Source organism: Catharus ustulatus, chromosome 14, assembly GCF_009819885.2.
Source record: "Catharus ustulatus isolate bCatUst1 chromosome 14, bCatUst1.pri.v2, whole genome shotgun sequence".
Lineage (NCBI taxonomy): Eukaryota > Metazoa > Chordata > Aves > Passeriformes > Turdidae > Catharus > Catharus ustulatus.
The window spans coordinates 5152288-5175651 of record NC_046234.1 but is presented as its reverse complement, the minus strand read 5'-3'; the positions used below and the strand labels follow the sequence as shown (position 1 = coordinate 5175651).

The window sequence follows — 23364 nt, the reverse complement described above, 5'->3', positions numbered from 1 at the left end:
GGCGGGGCGATGGCGGCGGTGCGGTGGATGCTGCGCTGGGTTGTGGCGGCGGCGGCCGCGGTGGCGGCGGTGCTGGCGCTGGACAACGGCCTGGCGCGGACACCGCCCATGGGCTGGCTGCACTGGGAGCGCTTCCTCTGCGGCACCGACTGCGCCGCCGACCCGCACCGCTGCGTCAGGTGGGCACGGGTAGCCGGGGAGCCCGGGGCAGCCCAGGTAGCGGACAGCCGGCCCGGTGCTCGGCCCCCGCTGTGCCCCCTGCCCGCCCAGCCCCGTGGCTGTGCTGCTGGTACACATCACACATTGTCCGCTTTCTTTCCCGGTGTGTGCCCTGCCCGTGCGCAGCGAGCAGCTGTTCATGGAGATGGCTGACAGGATGGCTGCCGAGGGCTGGAGGGACGCCGGCTACGAGTTCATCTGCATTGACGACTGCTGGATGGCCCCGACGCGGGACAAGCACGGCAGGCTGCAGGCAGACCCTAAACGGTTCCCCAGTGGGATCCGCAAGCTGGCCGACTACGTGAGTGCCACGATGGCCCGGTGTGAGCCAGCCGGGGGGCAGGGGAGGGCAGGACGGCTGGGTGGGTATGGCTGCATCGCTGCTGAGATAAGGACCTGCCTGCCGCAGTGCGGTTTTGCTTCCCTTGCTGCCCCAAACCCTCTTCCTCCTGCCTTGTGGCCGCCCCATCCCAGGGTGTGTTTCTTTCTGCACACACAGGTCCACTCCAAGGGTCTGAAGCTGGGAATCTACAGCGATGTTGGGAACAAGACATGTGCTGGCTTCCCTGGCAGCTACAACCACTATGACCTGGATGCCCAGACATTTGCTTCCTGGGGTGTGGACCTGCTCAAATTTGATGGCTGCAACTCTGACTCACTGGACCTGCTGGCAGAAGGTAGGCATGGGCTCAATGCAGCTCTTCCCAAGGGTGGGAATATTCTGCAGGCAGCAGCAATTCTAGGCCCAGCATGAGGCTCCAGGGACTCACTTTTCCCTGAGCATACTCATTTAAGGAACTTGCTTACAAAAGCAAATCTGAGGCTCTGTTCTCAAGCCCAAGGTGTTGAGTGTTGTGTGTTAAGTGTTTTTACCTGCTCAGTCTCCTGGAGCTCTTGTTCAAGCCCCAGCTCAGGAAAAGGAGCTTTTTCAGCCCAGAGCCCAGATCATGCTGAGCACAGACACATCAGCTGTGTGCTCTGTGCTCTGCAGCCTGCTCCCTCAGCTATTAACTCAGCACAGGCTTTGCCCTTCAGCAGTGCCTGTACTGGGCAGCCCAGAGCGTTTCACACACTTAACCCTTAATCCCTTTGGTGGAGCCTTGTCAATGTGAATCAGGCCTGAAGCTAGAACAGCTTGTGTCAGCGATGAAAGGAGCAGTTAGGAGGGTTTTTAACAGATAAAAATGAAGGGAATTATGGCATAAAAATCCTACTGGGGTTTTCCTTTTAAAGCCCACCAGTGTAAACAGCACTTCAGAAGTTATTTGCACAAAGGGTGGCAAGCCAGCAGCTGAAAGCTCAGCAGCTGCCTGTGCTGAGGGGATTTGGCTACAGACTCTATTGAAGCACAGGCAAATCCCAGTGCCACAGAAGTACATTTGTGGGAAGAACACTTTAACTTGGAAAGCTTTTTTCCTCTTGATGGGGCTCTCTGGCTGTTGGCACAGTCAGTACCCCCATGTTTGGCAGCAGGAGTCCTGCACAAAGTCCTGTCTCTGCCTGGCAGGGAGAACCTGCCCAAGTGACAATGCCATTGAAGCCAGATGGTGGGGCATATGCCAACTGCCAGAAACAGGAGCACAGCTCAGCACCCTGAGTGACAGCTGAGCTGAGAGCTCCTGTTGGATCATATGTGTAACCCAGATACAATCCAGTTGTACTGAAGCAGTTCCAGAGGAGAGAGCAGACTTTTCATTCCTTCTCTGCCAATTGGAAGGGACTTAACAGGGCTGTTTGGGGACAAGGACAGGAAAAACGAGAGCTTTTGCATTCCTGCCCAGTCCATATGGCGCAAGTGCTTCATGAGGACTCCTACATTACCCAGAAAAGCTGCACTGCTTGATAGATACTGATTTTATTTCCTGGGTATTTAGAGGAAAACTGCCATACAGGAAAGCTTTTTACCTCTTCCCCTGGCTGTATGTACAAAGGGATCAGCAGTCTTGGAGCGACAGCCTGCCCAAGCAAAGCTCCTGTCCTTGGGAGGCAGGTGACCAGCTGCAGACTTTAAATTCCCCTATCCTCCCTGAGGTGCCTCAACCACAAAAATGTGTTCAATGTTAATTTTGCAAGACTTGAACTGAAACCTGAACCTGTGACATTGGGTTAGTTCTGCTGTGTGACCAAGAAGGTTGTGTAACCTCTGTCTGTCCTCTTACTTTAGGATACAGGCACATGTCTCTGGCCCTGAACAACACTGGAAGGAGCATTGTGTACTCCTGTGAGTGGCCTTTCTACTTGAGGCCTGTGCAGCAGGTAAGTGCCTCCCAAGGTTTATCCTGGGGCTCAGCTGGGAGGAAGAGAAAAACATTTTAAGATTGCAAAACAGCATCCTGAGAAACTTGCTCTCTGTTCTGACAGAGCAAGGCTGTGAAATGGAGGAAAAAACTTTTTCTTCCAGAGCCCTGCAGCATTCCTGAACCATTGCTCTGCTGAAACAGCTTGAGTAGAATCCTGCAGCACAAAGGCACAGTCCAGATGGAGTGTGCCCAAAAAAACCACAGCATCATCTGCTTCCTCCCTCTAAGAAGCCACAGAGCAAACCATTGGCAATGCAGACACACAGTCTAGCAGAGTGCTGCAGTCTGGACAGAGTGCTGCAGGCTCAGCCTTACAGACAGCTCTGGGGACCACTAGAGAGGCTTTGTGACATCCTCCACATTGTTCAGTGACAGATTTCTGCCAGCCAGGGTCTGTGACTGACATGTTGCCCTCCACCCACAGCTGGCTTCCCCTGTGCCACTGTGACAGGATGGTGCCATTCCCTCCCACTGGAATTAAATGCATTACTCACCAAAGGGTGTAAACCCAAGAAATTGCCATAATTACTCTGATATTACAGTCTAATCCCACTGGCCTTGTCACACCTTCAGTACAATTGTGAAGGAATTCTGTAACAGAGTTGGTGGCTACAACTGTTCTCCCAAGGGGAGCAATAGCGTTGTCTAGAACATGTCAGAGTGGAGTTACTGGCCATAAAGCATTCAAGGGAATCAAGGGAGATCACCCAGATAGCTGGTGATGGAAGGTGTTACCCTGGTTTTCCCCCAAGCTACCTTTGGTCCAGTCTAGCCTTGTGGACACTCCTGTTGTACAGCCACGTGCTCTGTCTAATCACACTCATTGTTCTGGCAGCCCAATTACACAGAGATCAAACAGTACTGCAATCACTGGAGGAACTTCTATGATGTCTATGACTCCTGGAGCAGCATCAAGAGTATCTTAGACTGGACAGCACTTCATCAAGACACCATTGTCAAGATAGCTGGGCCAGGGGGCTGGAACGATCCGGACATGGCAAGTACAGCAACACCCACCCCACTTAAGGCAAAATCAAAAAAATCTTCCCTTAACTGCAGGCTTAGAATGGGAAGGGAGAGAACTGAGGGGGAGGGCTCTGATGGAACCCTAGGATCGGGATCTTGATGAGAAGGTCCAGGGTAGAAAGGAAAATTGCAGCTATGGATAGTACCAAGGAAGCACCATCTTTGTGTCATGCAGCCTCCACAAGCATTACCAGCTCAGAACACAGGCACTGGGGGACAAGTCTCCAAAATGCTGATGTCCCAGCAGAATGAAAACCCCTGGGTGCCAGCATTGCAAGGATCTGAATCCAAAAACATTCTTAAACACTGCCTAGCCATTTAAACAGCTTTCTTCACTTCTACCAGGGACTAGCCACGCAGTCATGCCTTGCTTTTCCCAACCAGCCTGGTCCTGCTCCTGGCACTCATCCTATCTAGCCAGGCTCCAAAAAGAGGTCCCACCCTGTGATTTCCTGGTACTGGTGGCCCAGTTTCTCCTCAACAGGCAGCGTTACCAGGTACTTTTTGTTTGCTTGTCATAGCTGGTGATTGGAAACTTTGGGCTGAGCTGGGACCAGTCGGTGACTCAGATGGCCATGTGGGCCATTATGGCCGCTCCCCTGTTCATGTCCAACGACCTGCGGCACATCAGTCCTGAGGCCAAGTGTCTGCTCCAGAACAAAGAGGTGATTGCCATCAACCAGGATCCACTGGGCAAGCAGGGATACCAGCTCATCAAGGTACAGCAGGACAGGGCTGGGGTGGCAGAGTGGGGCACAGGAGGGATGGAGAGGTGCTCAGGGTTTGGGAGCAGGAGCCCATTTGTTCCTGAAGCATGAAGAGCACCACTTTAGCCTCCCATAGCCTAAGCCCTGGCTTTCTTTCCTCCTTGGCAGGACAAGAACTTTCAGCTGTGGGAGCGGCCCCTGTCTGGCAGAGCCTATGCTGTGGCTGTGCTGAACCATCAGGAGATTGGAGGACCCCAGAATTTCACCTTCTCCCTCACCTTCCTCGGCAATGGGCTGGCCTGCAACCCAGCCTGCTCCATCCAACAGGTGCTGCCAGTCAGCAGGGACTGGGGTGTTTACAGCTGGCTCTCCTCCCTGAGCGTGGAGGTGAACCCCACAGGCACTGTGCTGCTCAAAGTCCTGCCACTATAGGCAGTACAGAGACAATCTTTTCCTAAGCCTTAGGCCCTGTCTGAACTTGTGGCAGGAAACTCATCTCCTTCTTCCAAGCAGGTGCCTTTCTTCTCAGGCATTCATTATCTGAACTTGCAGCCTAATGTGACAAATAGCCATCACTCCATCATCAAGAGGTAACAGAAAGGATGAACCAGCAGCAGTGCCCCTTTCCCTGGCATCTCACCAACTCCTCCCCCAAGGGGCTGGAAGGGCTCCAGCAATGCAGCAACTCCTGTTTATGCCCACTGCCACTACCAAGCAAGGAAAGGCAGCATCTTACAACTGTCCTTTGGCATTTCAAGGACAATAGGGAAACACACCTTGGCCACCTTGCTCTTTTCCAGACCAGGGCACACAGTCCAAGAAAAGCTGCTCCCACCCCTAGTGAGGAAACCCAACACTTCACTCAGAGCATGGACCTGCACTTCCATCTTCTGACAGCTCAGGGACTGACACAAACCATTGCACTTCTTGACAGCTGCTATCATGCCTTAGGACCCAAGTTTTTGAGGGCTTCCCCTCACTCCAGGAATCTCTCACCAGTGGCTGTCAATTCCTTTAGATGACAACTCCCTCTCCACCCTTCATATGACCACTGGAGTCCCCTTTCTCCGTGAATCCTGCCTCTCAGAAATCCCTTTGTGCTTGCTTCCCACTGCTGGCAGCAGCCTTTAGGTTGAATAACATGGGCTCTCCAAGACAGGAGATGGATAATCACTTAAGCAACCATCATGTGCAAGTATATTATTTTTTATCTTCTGACTACAATACAATCAGGATTTCTTGATTTGTTCTTTTGTGATTAAGCACTTTGATTAAAATCTTTTTAAAAGGCTATGCTTTTTCTTACTTGCGGTATACAAAAGTACAGCATGGTATCTGAAATTAAACAGTGGTTTAGGAAACAAGCCAGTTTGTTCCAGTCATGTAAATTTTTGTGAAATTTGTCACGATTACTAGAAACAGCACTCAGTGAAGCTGATATAATAGTCATACAGACCACCCCACAGGCCAAAGCCACCACTGCCTGCACCAATCTGAAAAGGTCCATCCTATCAGCCAATATTTTATAAGCAAAAAACCAGATTCCCTTACAATTCAGTAACTGAGTGCTCTTGATCATTACAAAGATGTGAAGATGCATCTTCACATCTTCTCCAACCTCCAGCTCCATTTCCACTATGAGAAAGTTGCCCTTAAGGAGTGAACTCTGCATTGCATTCGTAGCACCTGCTACCAGCAGACTTCCTACTCACAGCAATGTTCCTCTCTAAGGAGAAGCTGTCCTGGAGGCTGTCCCCACAATCTACACACTCTGATTGTTGCCCATTTGGAACTTTACTGCTGTGCTTGGCCTTCCTCCTTCAAGGAGAATGCTAAGAGGAGCCAACAGCAATTGGCCCAGGGGAAGGCAGCTGAGGCCTGTTACACCACAGGCACGGAGCTGTCCCTCACCTCTGTCAGCTGCCATAGCTAGATGTACCTGCCTAATGGTGCAGGTACCAAACCTCTGGCTGCTCCAAAGCCTTTGCTCCTCAGGGCAGCACAGGTGTTTGTAAAAAGGAGCCTATGGCCAAGTGGAGGGGCTGTTCAAGGGAGTTCATAAATGAGCCTGCATCATGTTCATGCAGAGAAGGCACTGGCACCCATTCCAGAACACCTCTTGGAAACACAGTAAAGAGATCCCAGACAGTGGCAGGGATTTTACAAAAGCCAGGTTAAAAACTCTTCTGTTAAATGGTTCTGCAAGCAACACCTCCCTGTTACATACTTGCAGCTCCCACCCAAGAGAAAACACATTTAAAAAAGCAAGGGATCAATCTAATTACTTTAATATGGTCCGTAACGATGAGTAGGACGATGCTCAGAACTGGATCACCTGGCCCTGTAAGAAACAAGAGACAAGAGTGAGTTTATTCACCACCGACTACTGCCCCCATTTCTCAGCCACTCACAGAATACAAACTCACCTTTCTCTTCTTGTCTCCTCCCAGCTCAAAGTGCTTGCACCTCTTAATTGCCAGCATCCTCTTGGACCTGCAATTGGGCTCCACACACTCCAGCCTTAGCACAATCTTCTTGGTGGTCTTGGCCTGGGAGGAGGAGCAGGAAGTTTCAATGAGCCATGCATCCCCAAGCAGACAAACTGTTGCTCTCAGGGAGAGAGAGCTTGTTCCCTGCACTCTTAACATTCAGTTTGTTACCAAAGTGCAGAGAGAGACTACAAACACAGTTAGGGTCCCTCCACTAAAAACAAGAAGGAAATTGTAGGATCAGTATCTTCACAAAAAAGGCACTGGCAAAAGCATTCAGTGGGGCAGGGCTGGTTCCTGCACGGATCAGCCATGCTGGAAAAGTCTGTTCCATTGAACAGAGCAAGAAACTCACACTTTTACAGTGTGGGAGCACAGACCAGCAGTACTCAAGAGAAATCCAGAAGAAAACTGGGCAGAAGAATCATCTGGAAGCAACAGGACTGGCAAACTCTCTCTGGAAGGAACAATGACAAAACAGGCTCAATGCAGACCTGCAGCTACTCAGAAGTTGGATAAAACATGAAAGACTGCAGAGGGAAGAATCCAAAGCTGGGAGATTGCTGTAGCAGCTGGACAGGGCTGTAACTAGCAGCTGAAAACCTCAGCCAATCATCCATACGATGCTGACTGGGAAAAAACAGCAATGGAAATTGCAGGGAATTGTTCCCAATTGTACAGGTAGAGAGTGCCAGCAATGCAGCTGCTTGGTGTACCCTGCTTGCAGAAGCATTTTCTGTGAGGTCTCCCCACTTCCTGGCACAAAGCCAACTTGAAAATCCACTGCCTCGTTATCTTCTTCATGCTGGAAGGCTTCCTGGACACCTCCAGCAGTACACCAGGGCTTCCCAGCAACGAGACAAGCAGCTCTACTAGAATAACTGAACTAATCACACAAAGTAACAAATCCACCCACTGGGTTCTGCTTCCCTGCTGTAAATACCACCCCAAGCAAGCAGACAGCTCCTTTCCCTTTGCCAAGCCCTTCCCCTTGGGCAAGCAGTGAAGGAAACATTCCTTCCACTGCAAATATCCCTCCCAAAAAGAACCCACTCCTCTGCAGCATCAAAGCTGAGATCCTGCTCTACAAACAGAGCCCAAGTCACCCTGCAGATGAGGAGCACCTCCATGAAACAGGACAGCAAGGAGATGATTTACTTGATGGCAGCTTACAAAGGAGATGGAGGAGTTTTTACAAGAGCACAGAGTGACAGGGCAGGGGTAAATGGCTTCACACTGACAGAGATTTAGATTAGAGAGTAGGAAGAAATTCTTCCTTGTGAGGGTAGGGAGGCCTTGGCACAGGTTTCCCAGAGAAGCTGTGGCTGCCCCATCCCTGGAAGTGTCCAAGGCCAGGCTGGATGGAACAACCTGGAATAAGGGAAGATGGCCCTGCCATCTTGGAACAAGCTGACCTTTCAGGTTCCTTCCAACCCACCCCATTCTGTAATGGGGAGGGGCACTGCACTGCCAGCACAGCACTGCCCTAACACAGCCACAGCAGAGCCCTGAGGAATCCTCCCTCAGCTGAGCATGTGGGTTGCCAAGGAAGTTTCCTGTTCCTGAGGAGCAACACTCACCTTTTTACGGAAGATGGGCTTTGTCTGGCCCCCATATCCACTCTGCTTCCGATCATAGCGCCTTTTTCCTGCAGGAAAAAACAGCTCTGGTCAGACAACAACCTAGGAGATGCTACAAGCACGAGTGGCACTTCCTAAATGCCAGCAGAGCTCAGCCTGTCCCTGCACCGCCCAGCAGAACCAGTGCCTCCCTCCTCCAGCAGCCCTGGGCTCAGCCCACGGGCACGGCTCCTGTGCTGTCCCCAAAGTGGAACCTTTCCCTGGCTGTGCAGCCAACAGACACACAAGGTCCTGGCACTTGATTGATTCAGTGTTCTGTGCAGAGAAGGATGCTGCATGGTAAGTCCTCAAAGCCAGCACACAAAGGGCCAAAAATATTTATACAGTTCTGTTCAGGTGACATTTGCATAATTAGCCCACATCACTACTGGGGGAGCTGGATTCACTTTATTTCACCTCGACCTGAAGGGCCAGCACATTTTAAACTCCCAGCCCATGCTCAGTAGGCAGGGCTCTCCTTCGGGCAGCCTGGGCTCCAGTTGTGCTTTCACAGCCATCTTAGTTCACCCAGAGCACGTTCCCTAATTAATTAAACATTTCTATACTACAACCATCCGAAACTCCTTTGGGCTGACACATCCTTAGCCTTTCTCCCTCTGACTTACTGTTTTAGTTCCCTTTATTGTACACCACAGCCTTTAGGTCAACCTGTCCTACGCACACATACAAATGTTCCCAATCTACACCACCCGTGCAGGGCACCCGACAGCCGGACCGCCCGCAGCAGCCCCGGAGCGAGCCCGTCCTCACCCTGCGCGTAAAGCGAGTCCTTCCCCTTCTTGTACTGCGTGACCTTGTGCGGCTGGTGCTTGCCGCATTTCTTGCAGTAGGTCCGGCGGGTTTTCGGCACGTTCACCTGGAGGACAAGGAGAGAAGCCGGTCACGGCCGCTGCACATACGCCACATCCCGCTCCGAAGGCCCCGCTGCCGCCCTTCCCCTTCCCTCGGGCCCTACGCTGCCATCCGGGGATGGGGAAGCCCCCGAGCCGGCCTGGCCGCCCAGCACGCACCCATCGCAGAGGAGGGAGCCCGGCGCGGCGCAGCCCCGGAGCCGATGCCGACAGATAGAGCCCGGCCCAGCCCCAGCACTCACCATCTTGGCGGCGGCGGCGGCCCGGAGAGGAGGCGCTGACCGGAAGCGGAAGTGAATGTGAGCTGGGAACCATAGAGAGGAGCACGCAGGGCGGGCACGGCGCACGGCGCCCCCTGGCGGTGGAGGAGAGCAGGGCGGCAGCCTGGCGGGGTCTGGCACTGGGGTGTGACCGGGGTGGGTCCGTGGGATCCGCCGGATCCGCCGGGTGCAGGTGACGTCCAGGTGTTTGAAAGACAAATTATATGTCAATAGAGTTGTCTTGTTAGGGTTTAAGGCTTGACATACTTCAGTGATCTCAGAGCTGGGTGGAAGTTAACAAGGCTTGGGAAGAAGGACTTACCTAGTGGGCACAGAGAATGCAGAATTTAGGAGCACAAGGACAGTTGGCAGAACTCTCGAGACAAGGATGTAACTAGCAAAGCTAACTGTGCCGAATTAGCTCTGAGTGGGCAAAAGAGATTCCAGTATAGGTCATTCACAGACCACATGGGAGAAACCCACTGCCCCAAACGAAGAGGAAGACTGAACATATGGCCTAATTAACATAAGAAACGAGGGAAGCATTTTACACTGCAAGATAGAATACTAATGAATGATGTCATCTGTAGCCAATGAAGATTAATGTTTTCATTTGCTAAAATGTATAACAGTGAAAAACTTTTGATCGTTGCTCTGCTGGCTTTGTGAATTTGCCACCAAAACCTCTTTCCACACAGAACTGTAAATAAAAATACCTTGGTTCTGTGTGGGGATCAGCCCCATGAAAGAATCCGTTTTGGGACCACGTAGGGATGGTCAGCCAACTCAGCCAACACCGGGCACTGCCCACAGCCCAGGGCAGGCTCTGGCCACGGCTGGTGGCCTGGTGACCCCATGGCAATGGCACAGCTGCCTGCAGGAGGAAACACAAATGCTGCCTCTGAGTCAGAAAACTAAAAAAGGGGAACCGAAAGGGTGGGGTTGGCCGGCCCCGTCCTTCCTCCCTGCGCACCCTGCCGTCTCTCCTTGTCCCTGCTGCCACAGCCACCCCAACCCGCCGGGGTGGGCGTGCGGCGGGACCCCGGCAGGCCGGAGCGGCGGCAGGAGGGCTCGGTGAGTGTGAGCCCCGGAGCCATGGCATGGGGCAGCGCTGGGCTCCAGGGTCCTGGGCACCAGCACGGCCCTGCTGATGTGGCTGTGGGACAGCCGGGGTGGCGGGAGGCTCCATGTGGCCTGTGCTGGCGGCCTCCTGCTCTGCTGGGCTCCTTCAGGCAGGAGAGCCATGCTGGGCACAGGACACGTGGTGAGAGTGAGCCAAGCTGGGAGGGCTCTGCCTTTCCCACTGCCTGACCAGTTGCAAGCAGGTGGGATCTGACCCCCGTCACCCGGTCATGGGGCAGGGAGGTGGGGTGAGGGTGCCAGGGCTGCAGGCTGTGCTGGAGCAGGGAATCACATTGGTGCATGGGTGCCAGGGTCCCCAGGGGTGGCCAAGAGCAGGGCTGGGGTTCTGCCAGTGTCTTTGGCCATTCCTCACCTGTGCTTTTTGCAGTGGGCACTGCTGGGGTGCAGCTCTGGGTTTGTTCATGAGTCTCTCCCATGCAGGTTTCCCCCTCTGTCCCTCCCACCCATCATTTTTGACACACCTGAAACATGGGGGCTGTGAAGTTTGTCACTCACAGACACTCTGTCACCCTTCCCTCTGGTATGCCAGGTCTCTGCCAGCCCCACATCAGGCAGCAGTGGCTCAGCTCCCTTAGCAGAAGGAGGGATGGCCCCAGACCATGATGGGACACAATGCCCAGTGGCACGAGGCCAGCAGTGTGTGCTGGAGGTGGTCTCAGAGCACGCTGGGCCGAGGTGTGAGCATGGCAGGAAGTCACACTAGCTGGAGGGGGGGACACAGGACATACTTCCACCCACTCGTCACTCTGCTGTCACAGCGCAGCAGTGGTGGCTGTGGGGGTGAGCCCTGTGGGACACCCACCACACCAAGGACAAGCAGGGACAGAGCAGGTCTGGTGGCAGTGCTGGGGACAGGGAGGCTGTGCCATGATGGGGCTCAACAGCCCTCTGAGACACTCTTTGTCCTTTCCCCTCTGGCAGATCCATCCAGAGGACACAGTGAGGACGTGTCCCACCTGCCTGGCACTGCTGGCCATGACCCCACTGCTGTGACCCCAGGTAAAGCTCCAGGGACCTGGCACTGCAGTTGGGATGGGCTGGAGCCCAGGGCTCCTCCGCTTAGCTGCTGTGTCTGTGCCAGGGAGGGCAATGGGAGCCCTCCTGCTCTTGGGACACGGGATCAGCAGCCACACTTCATAAGTAGGCAAAATGAGGCACAGGGCTACAGGGTGGTTCTGGGGTCACTCTGGGCTCATCCACCACTCTGCCAGCAGTCTGGGGGTCAGGGCCCACACCAGCCACCTGCAGGGACCCCAGAGCCCTCCTCCTGAGGCCTCAATCAGCACACTCAGGCTGCTGTTTTTTCCAAAAGACTCTGATGACTAATTTTTTTAAGTTGGGGTTTTTTGACCACCCAAACAAGCTGGAAAGGTGTGAGCCATAAGAATCACAAGGAGGGAAGAGGGAAGCCTTGGAGAAGGAATCTTGCTGCTCCCCAGCATCTCTGGGGACAGTGGGGCAGGGTCAGTACTGCAGCAGCAGCAGAGTCAGTGCTGGGAGGCTCTGGGCATTGCCAGCAGGTGGGAGGACACCTCTGCTCCTGTCCTCAGGCTGGGGCTCGCCCTGGAGAGAGGCACAGTGTGTGGGACTGGGTCCTGGCATCTTTGTTCCCCACCTGACTCTATTGTGAGTGAGCCAATGCCCATCTCCTGTGTGGGAAGAGTGGGTGCAGCACTCAGCTGGGGAATGGGGGGCTGAACCCCTGTCTCTGGCCCACTTCTGAGCCTGCCCTTGAGGAGATGGGCTGTGGGGAGCAGGGAGAAAAACAGCTTCTCCCAGGTTGCTTTCCAAAGCTGTGCTTATAGGAGGAAAAAAGGGAACAAGGTGTGGGTGAAGGGGAAGCAGGGACTGTAGGTGGTCAGGCAGGAGACACGGAGCCGGGCTCCATGGGATCAGAGCTCAGCAGTGGCTCCACACAGCTCACTCATCAGCTCCCCAGACTGCAGCCAAGTGCTGGTCACAGCCACAGCTCCAGCCACGTGGCTCTGGGGGTGCTGGGCCCACCTGGGGTTCCTGGGGACAGCATGGAGGGATGAGGTGAGATGCACAGGCTGCTCCGAGACATGGGCCAGGGCAATTTCCAGCCCCTAAAGGCCAGGTAGCAGTGGGAGACAGGGTTCTCATGAGCTCTTTCCTTCCCAGGAGAGGCTCAGGGGAGCTTTGCTGATGGCTGGGGGAGGATTTAACCCCTCTGCCTGCTGCCTGGAGGCAGCCCTTCAAGCCTGGCCACTGATAAGTGCTGCGCACAGGGGAGAAAGGGAGATTGAGCTCTGTCCCTGCACTCCTGCAGGCTCCTTGGGCACACAGGGGAGGGATGACTTTGGGGCTACTCCATGCTCTCAGTGCAGCATTGCACTGTGACTTTTCAGGGCCAGGACCTACCCACAGCTTTTCAGGGATTGGTCTCTCGTGGCCACCCCTTGCACGCTGCCAAGTCAGCACGTCCCCAGCACGAAGTGGCTGCGGTGGAGCAGGAGGAAACAGCCCACACAGGCTCACATGCACAGGGCTGGAGGGGAGGAGCGCCTGCGGGTGTCACAGCTGGCCCCATGCTCCTCCCTGGGGCTCCAAGCTTCCACCGTTTCCCTCTTCCTCCAGCTCTCTGTCCATCTTGCTTATCCTGGGGGCCTCTTCAGCAGGAATAGGAGCCATCTGGGTGGTGGCTTGGTCTGCAGCCCGGTGTGGGAGAGGTCACAGATAACCCACAGTGACCTGCCCTCACGCCTCTGTGGCTGGTTCCCCCTGCTTTGGGGGTCCCAGCACCCTGTCTGCCCTTGGGGCAAGGGGGAGAGTGCACCTGAGTGAGGTCCAGCAGGTTCTGAGCTGAGCAAGCGCTGTGTCAGCATTGTCTTGCCTACAGCAGCCCGGTGAGCACAGCACGGGGGAGACATGGCCAGTGTCATCCTGGAGAGCATCTTCTTGAAGCGCTCACAGCAGAAGAAGAAAACATCTCCCCTCAACTTCAAGAAGCGCCTGTTCCTACTAACAGAGAGCAAGCTGTCCTACTACGAGTATGACTTTGAGCGGGGGGTGAGTCTGCAGCCACAGGGGCTGTGCCATGCCAGTGTCCAGGGGTCACCAGCTGTCCCTTGCCAGCACATAGCCCAAGGGGTGGTTGGACAGGGAGAGGAGTTGGTTTGAGTCTCTCCAGGTCTCCACTTGGTGACCATTTGAACCAAGACTGTCTCTTGCAGCGCCGGGGCAGTAAGAAGGGCTCTGTGGACATTGAGAAGATCACCTGTGTGGAGACAGTGGCACCTGAAAACAACCCTCCCCCTGAGCGGCAGGTCCTGGTGAGGAGAGTCCCAGGGTCCCTGCATCTGTCCTGCTGTCCCTCACTGGGGGACAGGGGAGTAGGGAGAGTCCCTGGGGTGGTGGCAGTGGGGGACAGCCCTGCTTGGCTTGAGGGGCTCTGTCCATACCATACCAGGGGTCCAGCTTGATGCAGAGCAGGGGGATGCCAAAAGCTGTGGGCTTGCTCCAGAGGAGATGCCAGCAGCTGAGCAACTGAATGCGAGCATCCATCTCTGCCTCTCTCTTCCAGAGGAAAGGGGAGGATTACAACAACATGGAGCAGATCTCAATCATCGAACGGTTTCCCTACCCCTTCCAGGTGAGTTTTCACTGCACCTCTTTGCTGGTGCATTCTGCCTGGTGGCAGGTCCTGGGGGGAGGACCCCAAAGGGGCCTGGGGTCAAACCTGGCATCACTGCCTCAGTGCCAGGTGTCACTCAGCTGCTTGGAGACACTCTGCTGCTGTCCACACTGCATTGGGGCAGCCAGGTGAGCTTCTTTGAGCCCCAAGCCAGCTCTGTTTAAGATGGAAACCTGCTTCTGAGCTCTGTCCTGCCTCTTTCAGTCTCCTGGCTGATGCTGGAGGGATGCTGCCTGCACACTCAGCCCCCAGCCCAGCTGCTTGCCCTGCTGGCACCCAGTGCACCCCCGGCACACCGAAAGTCAGAGAAGGAAGTGGAAAGTCTCGGGGGAGGGGGCTTATTTTAACCTCTTTGTCACGGTCCCGCGAGCACCGTGCGGGGCCAGCAGACACCGGCAGGGCTGGCTCGGGGTGGCCACAGGGCTCGGCTCCCCCCGTGCCTGCCGTGAGAGCCCTGCCCGTGTTCCTGCAGGTGGTCTATGACGAAGGGCCCCTCTACATCTTCTCCCCGACGGAGGAGTTGCGCAAGCGCTGGATCCATCAGCTGAAGAGCGGTGAGTGCGGGGCTCTGCAGCTCCCTTGGGGAGCCAACACGGGCACTCAGCTGTGCCTGAGCCCGACCCACAGTGCCGGGCTCCCAGGGCTCGCCGGCTCATGGTCACCTATCCCATGTGTGAGGAACAGCGAGCTGCTCCTGCTGGGCACTGCCACCCTCTGCAGCACCGCAGCTACCTCGGCTGAGGCTCCTTGCCCTCTCACAAACCTGCTCCAAAGTAGCTCAAGCAGGCTCAAAAATCATTGAGGGCAAGAGGAAAGAGCAGATGTGGCCATATAGTTGGCATGTGAGGGCTGAGTGCCCGGTGCTTTAGGAAACACGGCCCACAAGCCTGCTTGGAGCCTGGGAACATCTTTCCCAAACCGAGCCTTGCTCGGTGATGCTGAGCTAATGCTCAGCTGGGTGGGTGCTCCCTCCTGCAGCTGGGAGTGCGTTGCACCAGCACTGTGCCGAGGGGCTCTGACCACCCAAAACCTGCTGTATGCACCTCCTGACTCGTGTGTGTGTGTGTTTCTGTGGCTTTGTGCTGGCAGGGTGGGATTAGCTGCTTGAGTTGACACGGGGAAGTTGGCTCGAGCAAGGCGGAAGAGGGGCAGGCTGATAACGGGGAAGTCAGTTATCTCACCAGGGCCCCAGCAGAACAGCCAGTCCTTCCCCACTTCCCTGCTGGGGGAGGAGGCTTGCTCTGGCAGCTCAAGCCAGTGTAGAATCACAGGGAAAGGAGAGAAAATGCTGCCTTTTTGCTGACAGAATGTCCTTCTCTTACTCCAAGAGAATGGGCTCTCTGCACCCCATGCAGCTGCTAAGGGCCGACCCCAGGCTGTTGGCAGTGTTTAGCCACATCCAGTTTTCCCTCTAGCTTTGGGAGAAGTATGAGGAAGCTGGTCATGCTGCCTGGCAAGGGAATATTCTCCCTGCAAGGGAAGTCTCTGAGCAGGCACAGGGTGATGGCAGTGCCCTCCTCTCCCCATGGAAAAGCCAGGCACAGCACTGGCCTCCCACCCCACTTCTGAAAAAAAAGGGATTCAAAAGAGCTGTGAATTCAAAAGAACCATGATCCAGACCAGCCTGAGGGTTATTGGATATTTTGGCTGGCAAGCGGGCCAGGTCCTTCTGTGACTGGCTCCAAGCCTGCTCATGCCTCTTTGCAGAGGTGCTCAAGGGCTTAAATCAGACCTGAGAGCCAAGCCTGGCCCTTCCCTGGGACACAGGGATTGCATAGCCACAGCACCGAAACAAGAGTGGTAAGCTGAGGGAAACCTGAGCATCAGGGCACAGGGGACAGCACAGCAGCACAGCTGGGAGGAAATGATTTAATGCAGCTGATCACTTGCACTCAGGGAGCAGAGAGCTCTTGCAGCAGCCTGGGGATGCAGCCCTGGGTCACACACATCTTCCCTCCTCTGCCACAGTGATTCGGTACAACAGTGACCTGGTCCAGAAATACCACCCCTGCTTCTGGATCGACGGCCAGTACCTATGCTGCTCCCAGACAGCCAAGAACGCCATGGGCTGCCAGATTCTGGAGAGCAGGAATGGCAGTAAGACACCAGGCACCCTCCCACTGCCTCATCCCCCTGCCCTGGGGGGCAGCATGGAGCCAGAGATCTTTTCTCACCTTAGCCCCTCCTCTGTTCTGAAGGTTTAAAAGTCGGGCGGTCGCATCGCAAGACAAAGAAGCCCCTTCCCCCAACTCCTGAGGAGGACCAGGTAAAGGCCAACATCAGGGTTTGCTCCAAAGTGTTGGAGAAAAGTCTACATGGAAAAATCCAACATGTTCAATGACTGCTCAGAAATGTACAGGCCAGGACTCTGCTCTGGGGAGGGAGGTCAGGATGGTGACCTAAGGGAGAAGGAGCTTGAAATGGGGAATGGAGCCCAAAGGCCTATAGGAAAGTCAAATGATCTCAACTCTGAGGTTTCCCAGGGGAGCTGGGAGATTTAAGAGTCACAGGTTAAGCCAAAAGGTAAAGAGAAAACACTTACATTTTCTGGAGATGGGGACAAATATTTTGATAAAAAAGCCCAGGGAGAGGAAATTGGTGTTCTGATTGAGATACATGTGGGAGCTGAGACAAACACCGAGTGAGAGCGCTGTCCTCCCAGGCTTGGGAAGGGTCTCACGTGTTGTGTGTGCAAGCCTGACTGTGTCCCACACTCTCCCTCTCCCTGGGAAGATGGTGATGAAGCCTCTGCCTCGCGAGCCAGCCCCCAGCACAGCAGGGGAGATGAAGAAGGTGGTGGCCCTCTACAACTATGAGCCGATGAATGCACAGGACCTGCAGCTGCAGAAGGGCGAGGAGTACTTCATCCTGGAGGAGAGCCACCTGCCCTGGTGGAAAGCGCTTGACAAGAACGGGTGAGAGCTCCCACTGCCCATGGCCGTGGCTCTGCAGCCCTGCCCTGCCTTGGTGCTCGGACAAACACACCCCTCTGGCAGCCCAGGGGTGAGCACAGGCTGCCTGCCCACCTGTGGGCACCTGATACCAGCTGTACTGTCAACCCTCCCCAAATGGGTTTGCACCAAAGTTTTTGAGCCCATTTCTACTCAGCCTCCTGGGACAGGAATATCCTTTCCCCTTGGCTTCTTCCATCAGAGTGTGACCTGCCCCTTTTGTCCCACAGGAGGGAAGGATACATCCCCAGCAACTACGTCACTGAAACCAGAAATTCCCTGGAGATCTTTGAGTAAGAGAGGGCACGGGGACCAATCGGTTGTTACGCTACACAGCCTGTGAGCCCAAGCTGGCTGGGTCATTCTCCCTCCTCTACACCCTCTGACAGCCTCCAGCCCCTGGCAGCCATCCCTGCCCTGTCCTGACTGGGCCAGGGTCAGACTGGGCTGAGCACAGAGGTGGCTGTGGAGATCTCCCTGATAGCTGTGTCCCTGTTCCAGGTGGTACTCCAAGAATATCACTCGGAGCCAAGCGGAGCAGCTGCTGAAACAGGAGGTAAGCATTGCCTCCTGAGGCTGGCTCTGTTCTACACACGGGCTGTTCTCACATTGTGCCCAGCATGGGATCAATCATGGCTTTGCTGGGAGAGGAGTGTTGCCCCAACAGCCCCCAGGAACCTTCCCTATCCCAGTGTGGGCTCCTCCAGGCAGCCACTTCAGGAGGTGGCCTCCTATGCAGGGACTGGAAGTAGGATTCCTCTGACTCACTGCATCCTCTCCAGCCATCCTGTGATCTTAACTTACTTTAAGTTACAGTCACACCTCCCCACAACCACCCAGTGCCCTTTCCCCTTTCTGTTTTAGGGTAAGGAAGGGGGCTTCATTGTCCGAGATTCCACCAGCAAGACAGGGAAATACACTGTCTCCGTCTATGCCAAGTCCTCTGCGTAAGTGGCTCTAAGAACAGTTTGTTCCTCCCTCAGAGGGCCCCTCCAGGCACCCCTCACCCTCTGCCTCTCCTCCCCATGGCACTGACTGCCTGTTCTCCCTCTCCAGAGACCCCCAAGGCACAATCCGCCACTATGTCGTCTGCTGCACCCCCCAGAATCAGTATTACCTGGCAGAAAAACACCTCTTCAACAGCATCCCAGAGCTTATCACGTACCACCAGCACAACTCTGCAGGTCAGTGTTCTGGAGACAAAGTGAAGCCAGCAGGTTTTCACTGGCACCACGGTATCCCCACCTTCCTGCACTGAAGGCAGGAGTTATGTTCCTGCTGGAATGTGGCAGGTAAGAGTGGCAATCTCTGCTGCTGTGTTTCAGGGCTCATATCCAGACTGAAGTACCCCGTGTCTCAGCACAAGAAAAGTGCTCCTTCCACAGCTGGCCTTGGCTATGGTAAGCCAGCCTGGGCTACCTTGTGGTTTCCTGGTTGTAGGGTTTGTTTCTGCTAGCAGCAACTTTCCCTGGCTGTCCCATGGCTCATAGCCTTCCCACTAACCACTTCCCAAATGCCCTCTGGTGACAGTGTTGACCAAAAGACTCCACAAGCTACCTTGCTCCCATCCCCTGGAGGAACAGGTCTCTGATTTTCTGGATGATTTTTCAGGCAGCAAATGCTTGTGAACTTTTCTTTGGCTTGCTAGATCAGATGACTGGGAGCACGGTGCAGGAAGGTAACCTGCACCCACATCACATTCACACTCTGTCCTAGGATCATGGGAGATCGACCCCAAGGACCTGACGTTCCTGAAGGAACTGGGGACGGGGCAGTTTGGCGTGGTGAAGTACGGGAAATGGAGAGGCCAGTACAATGTTGCCATCAAGATGATCAGGGAGGGCTCCATGTCAGAGGACGAGTTTATTGACGAAGCCAAAGTCATGATGTAAGTGGTCAGCACCATGCAGGTCAGTGCTGGATGCTCCTCACCAGAATGGCTGCACTCCTGGGAGGAGTGGAGGGACAGTCTTGGGCAGTCCCATACTCTGTATCAAAGATCCCACTGATTTTGTGCTGATTCCTTGGTGACATTTTCCACTGCCAGCTGGGCCAGAAGCACCTTCCCTTCCCAAACTCTCCTTATTCACAGGTGCTTCCTTTGCTGCCTGGCTTTCTAGATGCTCAGAAATGCCTTTGTCCACAACACAGGAACCTGTCTCATGAGAAGCTGGTGCAGCTCTATGGGGTCTGCACTAAGCAGCGTCCCATCTTCATCATCACCGAGTACATGGCCAACGGCTGCCTCCTGAACTTCCTGAGGGAAACACGGCAGCGGTTCCAGCCTGCCGAGCTGCTGGAGATGTGCAAGGATGTCTGTGAAGCTATGGAGTACCTGGAATCCAAGCAGTTTCTGCACAGAGACCTGGTAGGGCTGTGGCTGCTTTGTTCAGGCAAAATCCCACTGGGGAAATCACCCCTACGTATATAAATAGGATGCTTGAAGGCCTCACTTGCTCTCTGCTGAGGACATTCTAGCTTGCCCCAGTCCAGGTGAACTTGCAGGACAAAGTGAGGTGTTTGTGGGTGGGGATGAGTTGAAGTTCACCTGCTCAGGGGGATGGGAGAAGCAAGAACAGGTAGATGTAACTGCCTCCATCTCTCCATTCACAGGCTGCTCGAAACTGTTTGGTGAATGACCAAGGAATTGTGAAAGTGTCGGATTTTGGTCTTTCCAGGTCTGGTAGATGTGTCTGTGTCACTTTCCCATCTCAGTACCCCATCTCCTCAGTCCATCAATTCTACACTTTAGTCTTTGTCCCCCCCATCCTCCAGCTCTGCTTTCCCATTGTCTTCCCATTTCATCTGCCTGGCTCAACCTTCTGCCTCTCCACTTTCCATCATTCCTTTCTTACTTCCCCTGGCCCTTTCCCCCTCTCTTTGCATCTTGTTTTCCCTACCTCTAGTCTCCTGGATGCAGCTTTCTCTCCACATCCCCCTTTTTGCTGTGCTTCCAAATCAGCCAACATCTTCTGCAATCCTGACCAACACACACTGCTGAAACCCATGCAGAGCTGCAACCTCTGGTCATTCTGGGCTGCTCATTCCTTTTGGGCTTGGTCAGTTCTGTGGAGGAGCAAAATGTGAAATCCAAGTTTTCCTGCTGCAGGTACGTGCTAGATGATGAGTACACAAGCTCCATGGGCTCCAAGTTTCCAGTGCGGTGGTCTCCTCCTGAAGTACTGCTGTACAGCAAGTTCAGCAGCAAGTCTGACGTCTGGTCCTTTGGTAAGCACACAGTGTTGATGATTTGGAGATTGGGAACTGCTCTGCAAACCAGGTGCAGGCACAGGTGCTCCAATGCCATGAGCTCTCCCTGCTGTTCCCCTCAACAGGTGTCCTGATGTGGGAAGTTTACTCCCTGGGAAAGATGCCTTACGAGAGGTTTAATAACAGCGAGACAACCGAGCACGTCATCCAAGGGCTGCGCCTGTACCGGCCGCAGGCGGCCTCGGAGCGGGTCTATGCCATCATGTACAGCTGCTGGCGCGAGGTGCGTGGCTTTCACCCCCGCTCACACCTCCGGCCACCCCGGCAGGGTGACGGGGCTCCCCAGGGCGTGGCTGGGGCAGACATGGGCTCCAGCCAGGTTCCCCTCTCACCCCACAGAAGCCTGAGGAGCGCCCCACCTTCACTGCGCTGCTGGGCAGCATCCTGGACATCGCTGACGAGGAGTGCTGACCGCGGGTACTGCCCGCTGAGCCCTGCCCAGCGCTGCACTGCCCAGCGGCACTGACCCGCACACCGGGCGGAACCGCGGCACGGCTGTCACGGACACAGCACGGGCGTGCACAGCCTGGGGGACCCCCCACGGCCGCGCCCACAGCTCAGAGCTTCATCACATCCCCGGAGCTCCATCACCACCCTGCAGCTCCACAACATGCTCAGAGCTTCATCACATTCCTGGGACTCCATTGCATCCCTGGAGCTCCATCACCACCCTGCAGCTCCACAACATGCTCAGAGCTTCATCACATTCCTGGGACTCCATTGCATCCCTGGAGCTCCATCACCACCTTGGAGCTCTATCACTGCCCCGGACCTCCATCACATCCTGGACTCCATCAGCGCCCTGGAGCTCCATCACATGCTCACAGCTCCACCACATCCCGAAGTTCCATCACACCCCGAAGCCCCATCACCGCCCCGGGGCTCCCCCACACCCGGTCCGGTCCGGTCCGGGACAATAAAACGGTTCCATGGCCTCCCGGGCTGCGGCCGCTCCGCCCCGCCGGCAGGGGGCGCGCGGCGGGCGGGCGCGCGCGCACGGCGCGGGCGGAAGGGGCGGGCGCGGCACCGGCGGCACGTGAAGGTCGCGGCGCGGCGGCACCGGGAGGGACCGGGGGGACACCGGGAGCGCCATGGACGCGCCGTCCGCCGCCGGGCTGGGCGGGGCCGACCCCCAGCTCCAGCGCTTCATCGAGGTGGAGACGCAGAAGCAGCGCTTCCAGCAGCTGGTGCACCAGATGACCGAGCTGTGCTGGGTACGGGCGGCGGGCAGGGCCGCCGGCTCCGGTGACCCGGTCGCGATGGTGGGGCAAGGCGGGCTGGGAGGCCCTTTGTCCCCCGGGGGGAGGAGGCTGATGGGGACAAAATGGAGCCGCCGTGGGAGCAGCCCCAGCTCCGGTGAGCACAGAGCGGGAGGGAGCGGCGGGCGGGGAGAGCCAGGCGTGGGGAGGGGTCCCGAGGGGTGAGGTCCCGGCAGGACCGGGATCCCCATGGGGGAGCGTGTCGGGGCGCTGGACGTGCCCAGAGGCACGGCCCCGGTGCGGGCTGGGGGGCCGGGCTGCGGTGCTCCGGGACCAACGGGACCCCGCTGTGTGCAGGAGAAGTGCATGGACAAGCCGGGCCCCAAGCTGGACAGCCGGGCTGAGACCTGCTTCGTGAACTGCGTGGAGCGCTTCATCGACACGAGCCAGTTCATCCTGAACCGGCTGGAGCAGACGCAGAAGTCCAAGTCGGCCTTCTCGGAGAGCCTGTCCGACTGAGCCGGACCCAGCCCCGCCAGGCCAGGCCCTCGCCCATCCCCACTCCTGGTCACTCCGCTGCCCGAAGGAGCCAGGATCAGCTCGGGGGGCGGGTAGGATTTAATTAAATTCCAGTCTCGGGGAAGTTGCAGCCAGATGAGAGCCCACAACAGACACAAGGATGCTCCAGGTCGGGGTGATGTGCTGCTTTCGGCCCCCGCGGGCCAGTGGCCACCCCGGTGCCATGCAGGGAGCATTTGGAATGTGCCCCCTCGGCTGAGCAGAGGGCTGCTGTTGCTCGTTTTTTGGATGCTCCCAGCTCTGAAGGGAAGCTGGGCTCTGGGTGAGGCCAGCCCGCGGTCGCTGCCTTAAACAGTGCTGCACAAACCAGCCCTCCTGGGCACATCCTTACCTGCCCTCGGGCACCATCGCTGCTGTGCTGTGCAGGCTGGGACAGGCACCCTGAGCAAGAAGAGCATGTTGGGAACAGTGATCATCCCAGGCAGTGCCACTGCTGGAAAATTCTTCCAGGCTTCCGTAGGTAAATCATTCATATGGCCAAGTGACCAATTTTCACACTGCAGCACAACTCTGTCGATGCTGACTTGCTCCATTAACTGCTTTCCCTGGGTAAATGTAATAAATATTAACTGGGTCAATTTTTAATATGAGATTCTCATTTTTTCAGATAGATGACTGCTGAGAATGGAAAATCTGGCCTTCTTGTCACACCCCCTCCTTCTCTGTGATCCTATTTATGGCAAAATGAGTAGGAAGGGGCATAACTGTCTTCTGGCTAGAAGGCCTTTTCTGAATTCTGATTTGTTGCTCAGTTATTTGGTCTCATTAATCGGACTTGTTTCTGGGAGAGGCTCTGGCCTTTCCTCTTCTTCCCCAAAAGGTTAACAGCTCCTGGAGAGTTGTTTCTTTAGAGACTAAATGCAGGGAATAACTAACCAGCTGCTTTATAACCTCGTGCACCTTCACCTGTGGAGGTCACTGGTGGGAGGCCTGTGGGTGTGTCCTCTGGACCTCTGCCCCCAGGACACAAAGAGGAGCTTCAAACTGGAAAAACAACCTACTACTGATCAGCTCTCTGGGAAGGCAGCAGCATTTCAGCAGTGCTCGTATGCTGCAGGGCTCTGGGAAGCCTGGA

The 23364-nt window shown here is 55.6% G+C and overlaps 4 protein-coding genes across 4 annotated transcripts; 3 read left to right on the top strand and 1 right to left on the bottom strand.

The window, feature by feature from the left end:
* On the top strand, window positions 1-5543 carry GLA (galactosidase alpha). Its single transcript, XM_033072558.1, has 7 exons — window positions 1-179; window positions 346-520; window positions 719-896; window positions 2384-2475; window positions 3355-3516; window positions 4067-4264; window positions 4421-5543. Exons 1-7 carry the CDS (start codon window positions 10-12, stop codon window positions 4682-4684), a joined length of 1239 nt encoding a protein of 412 aa, XP_032928449.1. The 5' UTR covers window positions 1-9; the 3' UTR covers window positions 4685-5543.
* Window positions 5544-6524: 981 nt separating this feature from the next.
* Window positions 6525-9598, bottom strand: RPL36A (ribosomal protein L36a). Its single transcript, XM_033072559.1, has 5 exons — window positions 9475-9598; window positions 9132-9237; window positions 8322-8389; window positions 6679-6801; window positions 6525-6593 (listed from the first exon to the last, which is right to left on the bottom strand). The coding sequence occupies exons 1-5, from the start codon at window positions 9475-9477 to the stop codon at window positions 6573-6575; spliced, it is 321 nt and encodes a 106-aa protein (XP_032928450.1). The 5' UTR covers window positions 9478-9598; the 3' UTR covers window positions 6525-6572.
* An 881-nt stretch (window positions 9599-10479) lies between these two features.
* On the top strand, window positions 10480-21392 carry BTK (Bruton tyrosine kinase). The gene is made up of 20 exons (XM_033072766.1): window positions 10480-10566; window positions 11557-11634; window positions 13496-13665; window positions 13830-13928; window positions 14180-14248; window positions 14763-14844; window positions 16259-16387; window positions 16489-16556; window positions 17024-17205; window positions 17472-17534; window positions 17743-17797; window positions 18106-18188; window positions 18298-18425; window positions 18567-18641; window positions 18958-19129; window positions 19393-19609; window positions 19855-19919; window positions 20351-20469; window positions 20577-20734; window positions 20851-21392. Exons 3-20 carry the CDS (start codon window positions 13525-13527, stop codon window positions 20920-20922), a joined length of 1977 nt encoding a protein of 658 aa, XP_032928657.1. The 5' UTR covers window positions 10480-10566; window positions 11557-11634; window positions 13496-13524; the 3' UTR covers window positions 20923-21392.
* A 149-nt stretch (window positions 21393-21541) lies between these two features.
* TIMM8A (translocase of inner mitochondrial membrane 8A) lies at window positions 21542-22874 on the top strand. The gene is made up of 2 exons (XM_033072619.1): window positions 21542-21725; window positions 22068-22874. Exons 1-2 carry the CDS (start codon window positions 21603-21605, stop codon window positions 22227-22229), a joined length of 285 nt encoding a protein of 94 aa, XP_032928510.1. The 5' UTR covers window positions 21542-21602; the 3' UTR covers window positions 22230-22874.
* Window positions 22875-23364: the final 490 nt, after the last annotated feature.